Genomic DNA, 20,700 nt, shown 5'->3' on the forward strand with positions numbered 1-20,700 from the left:
TAATTTTTTGTATTTTTAGCAGAGATGGGGTTTCACTGTGTTAGCCAGGATGGTCTTGATCTCCTGACCTCGTGATCCGCCCGCCTCGGCCTCCCAAAGTGCTGAGATTACAGGCTTTAGCCACCATGCCCGGCCTTAGATTTACATTTCTTATGGCAAAATCATTTGCAAGGAAAGTATGAACGCTAACAAACTACCTTAAAGCAACCTTGCATTCACACATGATGTAATTCATTCTTTTTTAAAAAGTCAGCAAAAGTGTATTAAAGTGTTTATGTGCCAGATATAAAAGGCATGGTCGTTGACCTTAATGAGTTTACAGTCTACTGAGAAAAGAAACATGCAAACAAGTTAGAAAAGTATATTTAACTGCTATGATAAAAGTACAACTTCTATTGGAGGCATAGGCAAATAAATATAAAATCTTCCCAGGGTAATCTGGGATGATACCCCAGAAAAGGGAGGATTTGAATTCTGTGTAACACCATAAGGATGTGATGTCAATTAAGTAAGTTATTATTTCCATGTCTGTTCATTTACTTATCTAAGGAAGATACACATATACTACTGTGTGGATGGAAACATTTGCACCTGTTGCAAGCACTTGTAAATACGAAAGTTTACCTAGTAAGTGTTTATAAATACTAAGCTCAGTTAGAAACCAAGAAAGGGTAATTCCCAGGTCCCAACAATAAAGAGGCAGCTCATGGTCAGAGTAGAGGAAGAGTTAAGCTAAGCTACTCATAGAAAAATCAGGATACATAGAGACTAGCTGCTGAGACATTAATGCTGATGTGGGAGTGAGATTCCAAGCGATTGTCCAGTGTGCATGAAACACCCTGGCTGAGAAACCTCCGAAATCCTGACCTCCCATGAATCAGGTATTTCACACAATATGCCCATCAGCCCAACGATGTCACAAGAAAGATTGCTATTTTAGGCCATGGCTTGAAAAATTACCCACAAGAAATCATGACCTGCAAGCCTTTGCCTGGCCGAGGTAGAAGCAAACGCATACTACTTCATGGTATAGGAACTCTGAGGTAGAAAATTAACAGTAAAAACTGCACCAAAGTCTGTGAAACTCATAGAACCATTTAAAAACAGAGAGAAACGACATTGAAGAAGTTATCCCATCACGCATGACATAAAGACACTTAAGGAAAACAATACCTGCTAATGACTAGTTTACTAAAAAAAAAAAAAAAAAAAGCCGGGCACGGTGGCTCACGCCTGTAATCCCAGCACTTTGGGAGGCCGAGGCAGGTGGATTACCTGAGGTCGGGAGTTTGAGACCAGCCTGGCCAACATGGAGAAACCCTGTCTGTACTAAAAATACAAAAATTAGCCAGGCATACATAGTGGTGCACACCTGTAATCCCAGCTACCTGGGAGGCTGAGGTAGAAGAATTCGCTTGAACCCGGGAGGCAGAGGTTGCAGTGAGCTGAAATCACACCACTGCACTCCAGCCTGGTGACAGAGCAAGACTCCATCTCAAAAAAAAAAAAAGAAAAAAATCAATGGGAACACTACTTGATGATAAAAGGAAATATTTACCAAGTCAGTTTAGCAATGATGACCTTTTATGGTTTCAATAACATAAATCATTTTGAAATAAAATTATTTTCATTACTTTTTAAAACGTATGGATGGAATCTAAGAAGCATGGATATTTGATACCCACCATCAAAGAACTGAAAAACATACAAACAAGCTCTTCTTATGGAGTCAGAAAAGTTTTCTTTTTGTCCTTGACCTAATACTTACAGTTCACTTACCCAAAATTTTTTCCTAATATACACTACTTAGTGATTGACAGTATTTCATTGATCACTCTATCCTATTTCTCCACAAGAAATATATTTATATAATTATATATATAATTACTTCTAGTGACTATAGAATTTTTAAAATTTCTTTTGGATAGAGTCATAATTTAAGGAGAAAACAATTGATCAAAACAGTATAGCTGTAGTCACCCTACAGTGCTATAGCACACTAGAACTTATTCTTCCTATGTAAGTTGTAATTTTGTATCTATTAGCCAGCCCCTCCCTATCCTCTCCTCCTCCCATTATTGTATGTTTTCAAATAACTAAAGGAGAGAATTTCAGATGTTCCCAACATAAAGAAATCATAAATGCTTGAAGTGATAAATATGCCAATTACTCTGATTTGATTATTACATATTGTATATATGTGTCAAAATATCACTCTGTACTCCATAAATATGTTCATTTATTACATATCAATTAAAAATAATTTTTAAAAGTGAAAAAATCAATATATTAAGATTTTTGATAGTAACAAAAAGTAAAATTGTATAAAATTACATCTTTTAATGAATGGTTGGAACTTTTTAAAAACTATTTGATAGATCTGCTAATAAATATAGCTTATTAATAGAAGGAGTCAAGATCAGGCAGCAATATCTTTCCTGTTTTTTAAGTAGATGTCCCAAGGAGCCTGTTCACATAAGTAAGTAGGTATGAATCAAAAAGTTTTATTTTTTAAAAAGTCACTCTACGTTCTGAACTCTTCCCTAAATATACACCATTAAAAGTTATTTGTAATGACTATCGGCGACAATTCATTAGGTCTTTCTTCAATTTTTGTTGAAAGTAAAGAATTAGAAACTGTGTAACTTGCCAAATGATTACCTCGTAATCACTGTAGTCATTCAATTTGTCAATTCTGTCACCAATTTTTTAATTTTCCCTTGCACATTACCCCTGGAAGTATTTCTACCCCAGTGTAATACATCATAATCGATTCAGAATGAATGAGCATGTCTTTCTTTATAAAGTGGGAGAAGGAGATTGTTAAAAAGGATCTGGGAAGGGGAACCCCTGCAAGCTCCCAGCCTGGCAGTTCGGGGCAACAGTCCTCTTCTGCCCCTGATGAAGTAACTGGGACTGGATGCACCATCTCTGGTAACCAGGAGAACACTTGACAAATATATGAAACAACCACTTTCAGACACTGGATAGCACGAAGTGCAAAACAAGACAGAAACTAATGAGGTGAGCCCTACACTTGCCCGAGCTCTCTGCCCACAGGCATGTTCAGAATCAGGGCACAGGGAAGGGGAATCCAGTCAGTGCACGGGAACCTCTGGGAGTGGAGGAGAAAGAGATCCGAGAATGGGGAGTTGAGGCTAATGGAGTCTGTGGGGCACAGGATCAGAGAAGAGGGCATATGCCAGGAAAGAGCTCCGGAAATCGCATACAAGTTCCCAGGTATGCACATATCAGAGGTTTTTCAACTGCTCCCCTATATATGGGCACCTGATTTATTTACAATGCGCTTGTGCAGGTAAATTTTCATATTGTTGGAGATATAGCTTCATGATAAATTCCTGGAAGAGGAATCCATGGGTGAAAAAGATAAATGCACATATTGTTTACTCAGATAATGCCAAATTCCCCTTTCGGTGACTTTCCCCTCCATTGAGGTATACCAATTTGCACACTAGCATTGTTACAATAAATTCTATTTTCCTTTCCCCATGGCTCCCAACACAATGTGTTTTAAAATATTTTAAATTTTGCCAATCTGATAGATTAGAAATTATATCTCATTATAGTTTACATTTCTCTTAATATGAGTGAGGTGGAGCAACTTTTCATGTTTAAAGGCCATTTTTATATTCCCTTCTGTGAATTGTTTGTCTTTTTCTACTTTTTAAAAATACTTTTCCTCTCAATTTTTAAGACTTCTTTAAATATTGGGAATATTAGCCCTTCATCCCTGATATATGTTTTAAATAATTTTTCCCAGCTTCAGTTGGTTTTTGACTTATTGTACTTTATGCTGTGCAAATTTTTTAATGCTTACATACTGATGTTTTTTAATCTTTTTTATTTTATCTGGATTTTAAGTTTGAATTTAACATGTTTCTTGCATGGCTTTATCTTTTACAATTAGACCTCTGATCCACTTAGAGTTGATTATTGTGTGAGGTATGAGGTATAAGGTGTGAGGTCTAATTCTAATTTTATCTTTTCCAATTGGCCAACCAGATGTGCCAGCAACTAGATTATTTATTACAAACTCTACTTTTTCCCCTGTGATTTGAAATACAACCTTTACCACCAAATGTCTCTATACACTTGGGGCTGTTCCTGCAATTGTAATTCTATTGCACCAGTCTCTCCATTCATGAGCCAGTAAGGAGTCTGTTAACTAAATAGGCTTTTTTTTTTTTTGGCGGCGGGGAGGGGAGTGGATGGAGTCTTGCTCTGTTGCCCAGGCTGGAGTGCAGTGGCAGGATCCCAGCTCACTGCAGCCTCTGCCTCCTGGGTTCAAGCGATTCTCCTGCCTCAGCCTCCTGAGTAGCTGGTATTACAGGAGCCTGCCATCATGCATGGCTAATTTTTGTATTTTGTTTGTTTTTGGTAGAGTCCGGGTTTTGCCATGTTGGCCAGGCTGGTCTCGATCTCCTGGCCTCAGATGATCCACTCGCCTTGGCCTGCCAAAGTGCTGGGATTACAGAGAAGATATTTTAATGTCTGGTAGGACTAGTTGTGCACACATGCGTGCACGTGCTCACAGGCGTGCACGTGCTCACACACACACACAAGACTTTGTACATCATTGAACATTAGTCTGCCTATTCTTGGTTATGTATTTTTGCACATGAACTTGAGTATTAACTTGTCGACTTCCAGAAAACTTATTTTGTATTAGGATTATATTAAGTTTTTTAATTACCTTAGGGAAAACTGACAACTTACTGTGTTGAGTCATCTACCCAAGAACAGGGGGTGTCTTTCCATTTGTTCAAAGCTACTTCTATACCTCTCAGGAGCATTGAAAAGTTTTCTTCATATGTGTTTTCCACATTTATTTGTTGCTATTAAAAGGAGGTTTATTACATCATCATTATTCCCTGTTACTGTTTTAGATATGAAGGCTATTGATTCCTGTGTGTTAATTTTATATCTCACTACCTTACTAAACCTTTTATGGTTTGGATCCATTTGATGATTGATTCACTGGGATTTTCCAGGTATACTATCAGATCATTTGCAAATAGGTATAGTTTTACACCTTATTTTCCAAGTATAATATCTCTAATCAATTTCTCTTGGCTAATTGGATTTCCCAATGTCCTCAATGCAATGTGAGAAAGAAATGGAGATAGTAAGCATCACTGCCTTTTTCCAGTCAAAGTGGAAATGCCTCTGGTATTTCTCCATTAACCAAAATGATGTGAATGTGTGTTTTATAAAGAAAGCACATATCAATTTCTATTTTGTGTTGAATGGGTATTGAATTTAGTAAGACAGTCTTTAGTAATTACAGAGATAGTCATGTATGTCTCTTAGATATATTAATATGGGGTATTACATTAATGGATTTTCTAATACTGAACCAATCTTGCATTCTGAGAATAAATCCTACTTTGGCCATGAAATATCATACACATAACTCATATTAGTCTGCATTTCTTTTTGTTCTTGCTCTGCTGCCTGCCCAGGCTAAAGTGCAAGAACACGATCTCAGCTTACTGCAGCCTCCAGCTACAGGGTTCAAGGGATTCTCCCACCTCAGCCTCCAAGTAGCTAGGACTACAGGAATGCACTACAATTATTATTATTATTATTATTTTGAGACAGGGTCTTGCTGTGTTGCCCAGTCTGGTCTTGAACTCCGAGCCTCAAGTGATCCTCCCACCTCACCTCCCAAAGTGCTGGGATTACAGGTGTCAGCCACTGTGCCTGGCTATGCTATGATTATAAAGTTTAAGTAACCCTGTTACTCTTGGTTCAATAATTAGGAAGTTTTTCCTCATTTTCAATGTTCTGGAATAATTTGTGGAGTATTGGGATGTACTGGTCTCTAAAGGTTTGATAGAATTTTCCCTGGAACCATATGGGCCTGATGAAATTTTTAAAGACAGTGTTTTAATATTAATAGTGTATTTCTTCTTTTATGGAAAATTGTGTTTAAGCTTTCTAACTTTAATGGGAGTTGATTTTGGCCAACTGTATTTCCCTAGGAAATTATTCACTTAATCTTAAGTTTTCAACTGTATTTGTGTAGTGGTCTGAAAGTAGTCTCATAGGAATTTTTAAATTCCTGTTGTTTTCATGGTTTTATACAGCTCATTGATAAAAATCAATGTCTATAAATACAAGTGAAGCACTGAAGTGATCTAACACTGTTCGCATAATCACATCCTTAGTTCCAAGTATGTATATTTTATTTGTCACAAGTTAATATCTTAAGTCTTCTTAACTTGAACAATGAAAACAATTTATTCCTTCTGGTAACTGACAACTTATGGTGTGGCTTATTTTCCTTAATTCTAGCAATTCCAAGAAAAAGGAAAAAAATACAAAATGTCAGAAAAAAAGTACATATCATCAATTCAACAACTGGAAACAGTTTCAGGATTGAAAGTTTCACCCAGTAACAGAAGAGCACAGTCAGTGCTCATACAAGAATTCACTGATGACATCTTGGGCTCCTGAGCTATAAAGTGCTGTTAAATCCAGAATGTGAAATACGTTATGTGAAAAGTAATACTCCAAATGTAAATGTATAAGTTGCCCTTTTCAAGAAGGACTTACAAATATATTAGATTTAATTTTCTTTTAGCTAAACAGAACTTTTTAAGATTTAGTATTTTTTCTTAACAAACAGAAGCTTCTAATTCCTTTTAAGATTAACAAGTAAGATGCAAAATACTAAACAAAGTTACTGAAACAGAGGTCTTAAGGACAAACTGAACTTTTATAGTTCACTGACTTCTGCAGTAATTAAAAGTCTGAGACTCCCCTGAAGACTGAATTGGGTATGTCATAGATGTTTAATCATAGCCATCTTATCTGAGTGACATTAGTTACTCTATAATGCAACATAATCTTTCACAAATTTCTGTTCATTGCAGTGTCATTCCATTCCCTTGTAGACCTCAGATATTAGTCGTCTTTTTTTCTGTGAAGTACAGTCTTGATGAGCTTAGAAGTGTATTTTATATTTTTCGTGAGTTAAAAAAAGTTATCTTTTTTCAAGACAGAAATACGCTTTACAGAAATAATGAAATCCCAGGAGTGATTTGGATTACTGTGGGATGGTGCCAGCACTGGCTGTGGGCAGTACTTAGAACTATGCCCTGTTATGCATCTTTTAGGAGATAGGTTCTACAGAACTGTATGGTTTTTTTTCAAGGTTCTAATGAAAGGTGATTCAATTCAAAGGAAAATATTAGAAGTCAGTACAGATGCATGGGAGAAGAAATATAGGGCAATAATATTAATATCAATGTATCAAATTATATCTGTATTTAAAAGCATGGATTCCATAAATTCAAGTGAAATACTTGAATTTCAAGGCTCATCATTGTCATAAATCATAAAGAATTTCATAAATACATAACTATTAAAATGCAGGCATTTATTGTGTAAATACAACTACATATAGACAGTAGTATCTTTGCATAGTTCATTATTAAACCAAAACACAAGTTTTTATGTACAAAAACATTCCGTATAGAAGTGAGAAAATAAAAATAAAAACCCACATACGGATCTCTATAAATGTCAACATTACACCTATGTGTAATGTTACATAATGTTGTGGTCAAGTCTAACAAGAAGTGGATTGCTGAAGATCGTGAATGCTTCACTGGTTAATCATGAATTTATAGACACTGATCTTTCTCTGGAGAGTATTTGGCCAGTATGAAAGTTAACTTATCCTTGTAGTATTCTATGAAAATAAACTTTCAGGAACTTGGGTGTTTTAGAAACCACTGCTTGGGCACTAAGGAGGGAATGAGTTCTTTCAAAAACATTTTTGTTTTTGTATTCAGGTCTTTAATCAGACAAGAAGTTATTTTTCATGTGGGTGTGAAGTAGGCAAATAATTTTCTTTTGCTTTCTGAGTGGGAATACCCAGTTGTCTCAAAAGTCAATCCATTCCTTGTTTATCTGTAATGCTATTTTTGTCATATATAAAGCTATTTTTAATGGGTGCCCTATTCTTGTCCATTGTTCTGGCTTTTTTCTTCTTAAACCAGTATCTCCCTAATAGCTGTACAATGCATCTGGTACCTGCTAGGGCAAGTGTCCCCACCATGTCTTCTTCAGAGTTTTATTGGCTGTTTTTAGACATTTATTTTTCATGTAATTTTTTTTTTTGAGACAGAGTCTCACTCTGTCATCCAGGCTGGAGTGCAATGGCATGATCTCAGCTCACTGCAGCCTCCACCTCCTGGGTTTAAGTGATTCTCCCACCTTAGCGTCCTGAGTAGCTGGAATTGCAGGTGCATGCCACCATGTCCAGCTAATTTTTGTATTTTTGTAGAGACGCGGTTTCATCATGTAGGCCAGGCTGGTTTCAAACTCCTGACCTCAAGTGATTCACTCACCTCGGGCTCCCAGAGTGCTGGGATTGCAGGTGTGAACTACCATGCCTGGACTGTTTTTCATGTAAATTTTAAAATCAATTTTTCAGGTTTTTTGAAAAACTCTCCTGGTTTTTTTTTATTGGAATTACACTGAATTTATGCCTGTATAATCATGAAGTCTCTTGTCCATAAATATGGTATATCTCTCTATTCACACAGCCTTTTATATGTCCTTTAATATTTTATGATATTCTCCATTTAGGTTTGGCCCATAATTATTAGAATTCATTACCAGGGTGTTTATAGTTTTTGTTTCTATTGAGAATGTGTTCTTTTTTCTGTTAAATTTTCAAAGTGATTATTATTGATTTTTTCATGATAGTTTTTAAGCCAGCAACTTTACTGATCATTGTTATTAGTTTACATATATATGTATATAAAAATACATACATATGCCGAGAGAGAGAGAGAGAAAGAGGAAGATGGGGTCTTGTTATATTGTCCAGGCTGGCCTTGAACTCCTGGGCTCAAATGATCCTTCTGCCTCAAATGATCCTTCTGCCTCAGCCTCCCAAGTAGCTGGAACTACAGATGCACACCACCATACCCAGCTTAGTTTTAATATTTTGATTGTAGAACTTAACTGATTTTTCCATTAAGATGGTGATATTGCCAAAAAAAGAGTCATCCTTTTTATTATTATACTTCTCAGATCCCTGTATTGTTACTTTGGCTGGGACAAATGTTGGCTAGAAAGAGTAATGATGGACGTCTGTGTTTACTTCCTGACTTTGAGAAATGCTTCTAAATTTTTTAAATGAAATTATGTCTGCTATAGGTTTTTGGTAAATATTAATACCTATTATCAAATTAAGAAAGTTCCATTTTGGTCTAAGTACCCACCTCTCCTTTTTCTTTCAAACAGTGTGTGTAAGAGCGATCAAAGGTTTGGTGTAAACTCATATATGAAATGAAAGAGCCAGTACATTTTGGGGAAGTTGGATTATTTACACTTCCACTTCAATGTATTTAATGAAGTTTCTCTTTTCAAGTTTTGTACGTCTTCAGGTCCATTTTGGTTCTTTCCTTGCTAGAAATTTTTCCTTGTTACTCATTATGAGCATATAATTATTCATAATTATTCATAAATGTTTATGCTAAAAGTGTGTTATTTTTGCTTTAATGCAAGGTTTGTATGTAAGCGGCTACTAGGTCAATCTTGCAAATTACATTGTTAACATCTTCTATATATTTAGTATTTTTGCCTTGTTTTTCTCTTTTTTTTTTTTTTTTTTTTTAGACAGAGTCTTGCTCTATCGCCCAGGCTGGAGTGCAGTGACACTATCTCGGCTCACTGCAAGCTCCGCCTCCTGGGTTCATGCCATTCTCCTGCCTCAGCCTCCCAAGTAGCTGCGACTACAGGCGCCAGCCACCACACCCGGGTAATTTTTTGTATTTTTAGTAGAGACAGGGTTTCACCCTATTAGCCAGGGTGGTCTCGATCTCCTGACCTCATGATCTGCCCACCTTGGCCTCCCAAAGTACTGGGATTACAGGCATGAGCCAGTGCATCCAGCCTGAATTCTTCCTTTTAATCATAAGTAATGTTACCCTTTTGCCCTTATTTTGTCTGGTATTACAATTGCTATACCTGGTCCTACTTTCTTTTGCACTGATTTACATTTTCCAAGTGTTTTATTTTCAATATGTTTGCAGCATTATGTTTCAGTTGTTTCTCTATGTTTCAGATTTTTTGGTTTGAGATTTTCTTTTAATGGGTTAATTTCGCCCATTTATATTTATTATGGTAACTGGTTTATTTGCCACATTTCTATCATTTTGTTTTATTTACCATGCTTTTTCTTTTCATTTTTTCTCCTTTCTTTTTTTGTTGGATTAATAAACTTTTCCTCCTCTCCACCCATATTTCCCCAAATAGTTCTATTTTTATTCTTTCAATGATTGTCTTTTGTTTATATGCACAGACACAAATTAATACTTGTCAACCAAGTCTACATCAATACCAGCTTCTTCCCAAATAATATTTTTAAAAACTTAGAAAGTCACTTCCATCCAAACTTCCCTTTCATTGTGGTTTTATTTCAGCATTGCTTTTATTCATCTCCCTGCTTCATTTTTTCAGGCCATATCTATTTAGCTTTACCAGCACATTTTGTAATGTCCACTGCTTCTTCTTGGAAACATTCTTTTCTTCTTATTTAATTTCCATAAGTACATTTTTTGGTGAAGATCTATAGATTGTACATTTGTTCCCTGTGTCTGAAATGTCCAGTTTCCTTTATAGTCAAGTGCTGGTTAGGCTGAGCCAGATTTCTATCTAGGCTGACAATAATTTTACACGAGTATTTTAAAATATATTACTCATTAGTGTACTTTTGATTCTTTAGAGATCATCTGATTTTCATTCTGAATTTTTTTAAGATTTTCTTGTTAATGTTGGCCATCTGCAGTTTCACCACAGTGTCTGGTATGTGTTAGTTTATATTCGAGTATCGGTGAACTTCTTCAGTTCTTCAGTTTCAGAAACTCATGTTCTTTTTCAATTTTGGAAAATTATTATCCATAGTTCTTCATATGTATGTCTTCCTCATTCTCTAGAGGGTAGAGGTTTTTCACTTGTAGTCTATGGACCCCATCAAGAGACCTTTTCACTGGGGCGGTAGTGAGCTCCCTCCTTCCCCTTGATAAAGTCACTTTTCTTCAGCCTTCACCTATAAGGTGTCTGACTACTCCTACAGGACAACTGGCTTGGTACTCGGCACGTTGGCCTGGGGTAGAGATGAGGGCAAAGTGAGGCTGACATATGCTACTTATAGTGAGGTGTTCGATGAGGAATCAGCCTCTGATCCCAAACACTTCATGTGCGTATTCAGGATAAAATTACTACAGATGAGTACAAAAACCCAACGGTTCCTAAATGATGCAAGGTCACTTTCAACATATTTTCAGTTATCTTTCTATCTAATTTCTCAAATAGAAAATAGATTTTTTTCATTGAAATTATTGTTCTTTCTCCTCTGACCTCCAAACCCACCACCGTGACCCTTTCTGGACAGATCACTTAGGTCAGCTGACAACTCCTTTCAAATTTTCTCCTGCCCAATTCTCAAATTTGCTCTAAATGTGCATGTTTTCGTTGCTTTTTTGCAACCTTATAGAAGAAGGTGAGCCTCATCGTTTCCAAGGTTGCATCTGCCACCTATGTCTATGTCCTTGGTGCCATCCCCTCCCATAATCACCTTCTGTGTCTCTGCGGACTCTAGCTTCTTCTTTGGCTCCAAGTAATCCAGGTGCCCGCAAATGAAAGAATGACAATTTATTGCATCTGGATTCATTCAGATGTCATATTCACAGAATCCTTTCTAAGAACCTACCAAAGGGAAATTTCTATAAGCTAAAATTCCTCTTTTAAATACACAGCTGTGGAAATTCAACACAGTCTCTATGCCAATTTATAAAAACCCACAAGATGCTCAATGCCAGCTTCAAAAAGCCTTTCACATTCTTTTCCAGAGGAGTAAATCCGGTTGATTTTGGTGTTTTGAAAACTAGAAAGGGACTAAATTTTAAGAATAATTGTACTCGAAGCCATGAAGTAAGATTTTAAAAACATATTGTTAAATATGGAAGTGTGCACCAGTTTTCATTTTCAATGACATTTTAATAACTGTACTTCTATAAGATACCTCAGAAAGGCAAGTACCACATGTTCTCACTTATAGATGGAAACTAAATGATGTGTACACATGGACATAGTGTGTGGAATGATAGCCGTAGCAGGTTGGGAGAATCAGGGGGTGAGGGATGAGAAATCACTTAACGGGTACAATGCATGCCATTCGGGCAATGGTTAACTGAAAGCCCAGACTTTGCCTCTATGTAATATATTCATGTAACAAAACGACACTTGTACCCCCTAAATCTATACATGTTTTTAAACTGTACTGATAAATATGGAGATTTTCTTTTATATTAAATTGTTTTTCCAAATGTGACATTTGAAAAAAAAATGATGTCTCCAAAAACATGTATTAGGTAATACTAGGAAATTTTTAAAGAAATATAAAAATCATGTTCAGTTTAGTCTTAGTGCTGAGTACATGTATTAGATTTCAAGTTTTTGAAAATTGGAAATTTTCGTATGGTATGTAAGGTGAGTTACCCATTCTTCAGCCATTGATAATCTTCTGAACTGTTTCCTGAAAATAAAACATTAGGTTTTCTTATCACACTTATATTCATGCTTCCTGGTCTCTCATCCTATTTGTAAAATTTGGGCTTAATAAGAGCCTGAAAAAGCTTTAAATTGATGCACTGTTCATATTTTTCAGTAACTTTTCTTCTTTTTTTTTTTTTGAGATGGAGTCTCACTCTGTCATCCAGGCTGGAGTGCAGTGGCAGGATCTCAGCTCACTGCAGCCTCTGCCTCCTGGGTTCAAGCAATTCTCCTGCCTCAGCCTCCCAGGTAGCTGGGATTACAGGCATCCACTGCCATGCCCGGCTCATTTTTGTATTTTAAGTGGAGACAGGGTTTCACCATATTGGCCAGGCTGGTCTCAAACTCCTGACCTCAATTGATCCACCCGCCTCAGCCTCCCAAAGTGTTGGGATTACAGACGTGAGCCACTGAGCCCGGCCTTCTCTTTTTTTAAAAATGACATTAATATGACATGAGCAATAACTATTAAGGTCATACATGTTTGACTGTTCATAGTCTATAAATTCAATTAAAAATGAATATGGGGTAAACTTTGGAAAATTACTGACTTCTATTTATTTTTATTTAAAAAGGAGCACAACTTAAAACTCGCCTGCTTTGTAGCAGCTCAGTACCATAGGAAAAATACTACTCCTGCCTTAGCAATCAAGTCACCTTAATTGTATTTTTTATAACACCAATTGTGATGGTTAGTACTGAGTCTCAACTTGATTGGATTGAAGGATTCAAAGTATTGATCCTGGTTGTGTCTGTGATGGTGTTGGCAAAGGAGATTAACATTTGAGTCAGTGGGCTGGGGAAGGCAGACCCACCCTTAACCCCAGTGGGCACAATCTAATCAGCTGCCAGCGAATATAAAGCAGGCAGAAAAATGTGAAAAAGTGAGACTGGCCTAGCCTCCCAGCCTACATCTTTCTCTATGCTGGACGCTTCCTGCCCTCGAACATCAGACTCTAAGTTCTTCAGTTTTGAGACTTGGACTGGCTCTCCTTGCTCCTCAGCTTGCAGACAGCCTATTGTGGGACCTTGTGATCATGTAAGTTAATGCTTAATAAACTCCCCTTTATATATATCTATATATCTATATCTGTATCTATATAGCTATATATAGAGAGAGAGAGTTTTGAATAGTATATATATATAGAGAGAGAGAGAGTTTTGAACTTTGAGAGATCTCACAGTCAATTGGTGTATTAGTCAGGGTTCCCTAGAGGGACAGAACTAATAAGATATGGACTTGGAATATCTTACATTGATGGACATCTGTGTTTACTTCCTGACTTTGAGAAATGCTTCTAAATTTTTTAAATGAAATGATGTCTGCTATAGGTTTTATATATATATATATATATATCTTATTCTGTCCCTAATAAGATATATATAAGATATATATAAAAGATATATATATAAGATATATATAAAAGATATATATATAAGATATATATAAAAGATATATATATAAGATATATATAAAAGATATATATATAAGATATATATAAAAGATATATATATAAGATATATATAAGATATATAAAAGATATATATATAAGATATATATAAAAGATATATATATAAGATATACATAAAAGATATATATATAAGATATATATATAAGATATATGTATATAAGATATATATCTTATTAGTTCTGTCCGTCTAGGGAACCCTGACTAATACAGATGTTAATACCAGGAGTGGTTCTAAAGGAACAGAATATTAAGGGTGGAGTTCTTGATCACTTTTCGCTCCCACAAGATATCACACTGGTCCATTACATTGATGACATTATGCTGATTGGATCCAGTGAGCAAGAAGTGGCAAACACACTGGACTTACTGGTGAGATATTTGTATGCCAGAGGATGGGAAATACATCCAACTAAAATTCAGGGACCTTCTACCTCAGTAAAATTTTTAGGGGTCCTGTGGTGTGGGGCCTGTCAAGATACTCCTTATAAGGTGAAGGATAAGTTGCTGCATTTGGTCCCACCTGCAACCAAGAAAGCGGCACAATGCCTAGTGGGCCTATTTGGATTTTGGAGGCAACACATTCCTCATTTGGGTGTGTTACTTCGGCCCATTTATCGAGTGACCCAAAAGGCTGCCAGTTTTTAGTGAGGTCCAGAACATGAGAATGCTCTGCCACAGATCCAGGCTGCTGTGAAAGCTGCTCTGCCGCTTGGGCCATATGACTCAGCAGATCCAATGGTGCTTGAGGTGTCAGTGGCAGATAGGGATGCTGTTTGCAGCCTTTGGCAGGCCCTTACAGGTGAATCACAGTGGAGGCCTCTAGGATTTTGGAGCAAGGCCCTGCCATCTTCTGAAGATAACTACTGTCCTTTTGAGAGACAACTCTTGGCCTGTTACTGGGCTTTGGTGGAAACTGGAAGTTTGACTGTGGGTCATCAACTCACCATGTGACCTGAACTGCCTATCGTAAACTGTGTGCCTTCTGACCCATCTAGCCATAAAGTGGGTCGTGCACAACAGCATTCCATCATCAAATGGATGTGGTATATATGCGATCGTGCTCGAGCAGGTCCTGAAGGCACATGTAAGTTACATGAGGAAATGGCTCAAATGCCCATGGTCTCCCCTCCTGCCACCCTGCCTTCTCTTCCCCAGCCTGCACCAATGGCTTCATGGGGAGTTCCCTATGATCAGTTGAGAGAGGAAGAGAAGACTAGGGCCTGGTTCACAGATGGTTCTGTATGATATGCAGGCACCACCCAAAAGTGGACAGCTGCAGCACTACAGCCCCTTTCTAGGACATCCCTGAAGGACAGCAGTGAAGGGGAATCTTCCCAGTGGGCAGAACTTTGAGTAGTGCACCTGATTGTGCACTTCGCATGGAAGGAGAAATGGCCAGATATGCAATTATATACTGATTCATGGGCTGTAGCCAATGGTTTGGCTGGATGGTCAGGGACTTGGAAGAAGCATGATTGGAAAATTGGTGACAAAGAAATTTGGGGAAGAGATATGTGGATGGACCTCTCTGAGTGGTCAAAAAATGTGAAGATATTTGTATCCCATGTGAGTGCTCAGCAACTGGTGACCTCAGCAGAGAAGGATTTTAATAATCAAGTGGATAGGATGACCCGTTCTGAGGACACTACTCAGTCTCTTTCCCCAGTCAACCCTGTCATTGTCCAATAGTCCCATGAACAAAGTGGCCATGGTGGCAGGGATGGAGGTTACGCATTGGCTCAGCAACATGGACTTCCGCTCACCAAGGCTATTCTGGCTGCAGCCACTGCTGAGTACCCAATTTGCCAGCAGCAGAGACCAACACTGAGCCCTTGATATGGCACCATCCTTGGGGTGATAAGCCAGCTACCTGGTGGCAGTTGGATTACATTGGACCTCTTCCATCATGGAAAGGGCAGAGGTTTGTCCTCACTGGAATAGACAGTCTGGATATGGGTTTGCCTATCCTGCATGCAATGTTTCTGCCAAGACTACCATCTGTAGACTCATGGAATGCCTTATCCACCATCATGGTATTCCACACAGCATTGCCTCTGATCAAGGCACTCCCTTTATGGCTAAAGAAGTGCAGCAGTGGGCTCATGCTCATGGAATTCACTGGTCTTACCATGTTGCCCATCATCCTGAAGCAGCTAGATTGATAGAACGGTGGAATGTTCTTTTAAAGTCACAATTACAGTGCCAACTAGGTGACAATACTTTGCAGGGCTGGGGCAGAGTTCTCCAGAAGGCCGTGTATGCTCTGAATCAGCGTCCAATATGTGGTACTGTTTCTCCCATAGCCAGGACTCATGGGTCCAGGAATCAAGGGGTGGAAGTGGAAGTGGCACCACTCGCCATCACCCCAGTGATCCACTAGCAAAATTTTTGCTTCCTGTTCCTGCGACATTACGTTCTGCTGGCCTAGAAGTCTTAGTTCCAGAGGGAGGAATGCTGCCACCAGGAGACACAACAATGATTCCATTAAATTGAAAGTTAAGATTGCCACCTGGACACTTTGGGCTCCTCCTATGTGTAAGTCAACAGGCTAAGAAGGGAGTTCCAATGTTGGCTGGGGTGATTGACCCAGACTATCGAGATGAAATCAGTTGGCCGGGCGCGGTGGCTCATGCCTGTAATCCCAGCACTTTGGGAGGCCAAGGTGGGTGGATCATGCGGTCAGGAGATCGAGACCATCCTGGCTAACACGGTGAAACCTGTCTCTACCAAGATTAGCCGGGCATGGTGGTAGGCACCTATAGTCCTAGCTACTTGGGAGGCTGAGGCAGGAGAATGGCATGAACCCAGGAGGCAGAGCTTGTAGTGAGCCGAGATCACACCACTGCACTGCAGCCTGGGCAACAGAGTGAGACTCCGTCTCAAAAAAAAAAGATGAAATCAGTCTACTACACCACAGAGGTAAGGAAGAATATGCATGGAATATAGGAGATCCATTAGGGCATCTCTTAGTATTACCATGCCCTGTGATTAAGGTCAATGGGAAACTACAACAGCCCAATCCAGGCAGGGCTACAAACGGCCCAGACCTCTCAGGAATGAAGGTTTGGCTCACTCCACCAGGAAAAAAGCCATGACCTGCTGAGGTGCTTGCTGAAGGCAAAGGGAATACAGAATGGGTAGTTGAAGAAGGTAGTCATCAATACCAGCTACGAACACGTGACCAGCTTCAGAAACGGGGACTGTAATTGTCATGAGTATTTTCTCCTTTTTTTTGCTAAAAACATACTTGTGCATGTATACACTTGTACTAAGAAAATATCTTTATTTTCTTTTCCTTTATCATTTTACATAAGATTTATTGACTTCATAGCAGCATTTAAGTATTGTTAACTTTATGTAATAGTATTTGGGTTGGGGATTGGTGCGTTTCCAGTTGTAGGAAGGATAGTTGTATTATGTTGGGTGTAATTATGACCTTATTATCTTTATTTGAAGATTATGTGTGATCTCAGGAGATGTGTATGGGTTCAAGGGGTGGACCTGTGATGGTTAATACTGAGTGTCAACTCGATTGGATTAAAGGATACAAAGTATTGGTCCTGGGTGTGTCTGTGAGGGTGTTGCCAAAGGAGATTATCATTGGAGTTAGTGGGCTGGGGAAGGCAGACCCACCCTTAATTGGGTGGGCACCATCTAATCAGTGGCCAGCAAATATAATGCAGGCAGAAAAATGTGAAAAGGCTCCCAGCCTACATCTTTTTGTCATGCTGGATGCTTCCTGCCCTCGAACATTGGACTCCAAGTTCTTCAGTTTTGAGACTCGGACTGGCTCTCTTTGCTCCTTAAGCTTGCAGACAGCCTATTGTGGGACCTTGTGATCATGTAAGTCAATACTTAATAAACTCCCCTTCCTACTAGTTATGTCCTACTAGTTATATCCTACTAGTTATGTCCTACTATAACTATTAGTTATGTCCTACTATAACTACTAGTTATGTCCTACTAGTTATATCCTACTAGTTATGTCCCTCTAGGGAACCCTGACTAATACACCAATCAACTGTGAGATCTCTCAAAGTCAACTTCCAAGTCTTTTGTATACATCTTTAATTGAACTAATGAGAAGAGAGTGAATCAAATTCTGAAAGCAAAGTTAGTGCCTTATGTCCAGTGTCTTATGTCCTAAGAAGAAAACTGCCATGATGGGACCTAAATATTTAATATAGAAATATACATATTTATATATAATATATATTTAATATTACACACACACATAAGCATTTGGATATATTTCTGTGACACTGTTCAAAACTCTTTTACTTTTCATTGAAGTCATAATATTTATATATTTACCTATTCAGAAAACAGGGTAAACTAAAATATAACAAAGACAGAAAACAAGTTATTTTGTCTCTGAGTACTGTTCAATGTGTTAATGGAAATGTATACTTCAGAGCAATCTTATCTCAGCCTTTTGGTAAAATGTGTCTCAATCTGGGTTGAACTGAAATTTCTCATCTCCGAGTCTAGAAATAATGCAAAGGGTAAGAAGTTTGCTCTTCTTAGCAGCGTCCCATTATAACATGGTTAAAAACTAGTAAATGATCAGGTTGAAGTCATTTTGTTGTCGTTTAATGACCGATCTTGGAAACACCCACTTTCACAAGGATCTTCAAGGTCACAGATAGTTTGCCTGAAATTGGACCAGGCTTCAAAGGTGCTTCTGTGTTCTTCCTTCCTTCCACTCCTCCACGCAAGAAAAATGTAGACAATTATCCAAGGTCAAAATAGCAAACTGGGGCCAGGCGTGGTGGCTCACGCCTGTAATCCCAGCACTTTGGGAGGCCAAGGCGGGTGGATCCCGAGGTCAGGAGTTCGAGACCAGCCTGGCCAAGATGGTGAAATCCCGTCTCTACTAAAAATACAAAAATTAGCTGGACATGGTGGCGGGTGCCTGTAAACCTAGGTACTTGGGAGGCTGAGGCAGGAGAATCGCCTGAAGCCAGGAGGTTGTGGTTGCAGTGAGCCAAGACCACACCACTGTATTCTAGCCTGGGTGACAGAGCAAGACTCCGTCTCAAAAAAAAAAAAAAGACAAAAAGCAAACTGGGCAGGCAGCCAGACCATGCACATGGAGCTGTACCAAAGTGTTCCCCAGCCTAACTTGACCAATAAATTCCATAAATGTCTCTAAGCGTTTTCTCATACTCAAGGTAAGACTTCAGAATGTGGGGCAGGTCAAACTTCACATGCTCAGAAAATGAAACTTTGTCTTCTATAACAAATAGTCATAGATTAAAAAAAACTTGCCAATTCAAGGGAGCAATTTCATCAGATGTAAAAAGTCTGTTAAATAAATGTTCAGTCAATTTAAGTGCAGATTCATTATCAGGGTACTTCTCTCTTAAGCCACTTCCCTTTCTCTCTGCTCCCTGCCCCTCTCCTCCCATGAAACCCTAGCCTACAATGGGTAGGATTTCCGAATTAGGTATCTTTTTCTGTTTGTTCTGCTTCCTACTGCCCTTTAAGCGTTTCCTTGAAATCAGCATTTCAAACTTTGGGGCTGAGCAGCTGAAAAGTGTTTCAAATGATCACATTGTGCCATCTGGTGGAAATACAGCCTTTCCCAGGCAGAGGCAAGTAAGAGAATTCCTCTGGCTCTTATATTTTTGGTTCTCTTTCTATATTTGGCTTAACCACAAGGAAAGTCTGATAAATTTTACAAAACCAAAAGCCAGCTGAGGCCAACCTCCCTCCTTTCAGTTCTATCAGTTCAGTATTTTTTCCAAAATAAATCTTTCCATTTGCCCTGTAATCTTTTTAAATAATAATAAAGAAAAGACCAAACTTATATTCTGTCTTATGAACATGTGGAAAATGCATGTGTTGTCCTTAAATCTATCTTTTTTTCTTAAATAAATTGGTGTTTTAACTAAAAAACAAGGCTGCCACAGCTGCTTGAGAGGCCAAGGCAGGAGGACCTCTTGAGCCCAGAGTTCGATTTTGCAGTGTGCCACGATCACAACTGTGAAGAGCCACTGCACTCTAGCCTGGGCAACATAACGAAAATAATTTTGTATAGTAATTCATAAATGGCATTTTCTTCTGAAATAGTATGCCAGAGTACTTAACTATGCCATCGGAAACTGCTGCATGGGATTAGGACTGCCTAATGTTTTTATCGGCTTTTAGAGGATACTAATCTCATAGGCTTTCATTGATACAAAGTTTATATCTTACTTCACATTATTTCTGGATTTATCAATGAATAATGCACAATATGTTACCATTTGAGAATGACTTGAAGACTTATATATCTTACTAGTTATATTTCCCATGCTAAGTTGAGGGATTGCTGGAGTGGCTATTTTTAATACTTTTTTTTTTTTTTTTTTGCTTCTTTTCCTCATCTCAGATTAGAATCCCCTACTCGGAGTCTAAGCATGGATGCCCCAAGGGGTGTGCATATTCAAGCTCACGCTGGGAAAATTGAGGCGCTTTCTCAAATGGATATTCTTTTTCATAGTAGTGATGGAATGGTGAGTTCATTCACAGATCAGCCTCCTACTGTATGTCCTGATGATATTCCTGAGTACCATGTCTGTAAAGCTATCAGTATTAAATTTCTAGTAGTTTGTAGGAAAACATTATGAAGGTCATAGAGTAGCAA

At 38.2% G+C, this 20,700-nt stretch overlaps 1 protein-coding gene across 6 annotated transcripts in view; it reads left to right on the plus strand.

Moving 5' to 3' along the window:
* The window catches only part of SGCG (sarcoglycan gamma), a 166,236-nt gene that overhangs the window by 141,270 nt on the left and 4,266 nt on the right, over positions 1–20,700 (plus strand). For all 6 annotated transcript variants that reach the window (XM_009426723.4, XM_009426721.4, XM_054665082.2 and 3 more), the window contains one exon: positions 20,446–20,569. In XM_009426723.4, coding sequence (XP_009424998.3) covers positions 20,446–20,569 — 124 coding nt within the window. The remainder of the gene's footprint in view (positions 1–20,445; positions 20,570–20,700) is intronic.

This window comes from Pan troglodytes, chromosome 14 (assembly GCF_028858775.2).
Source record: "Pan troglodytes isolate AG18354 chromosome 14, NHGRI_mPanTro3-v2.0_pri, whole genome shotgun sequence".
Taxonomy (NCBI): Eukaryota; Metazoa; Chordata; class Mammalia; order Primates; family Hominidae; genus Pan; species Pan troglodytes.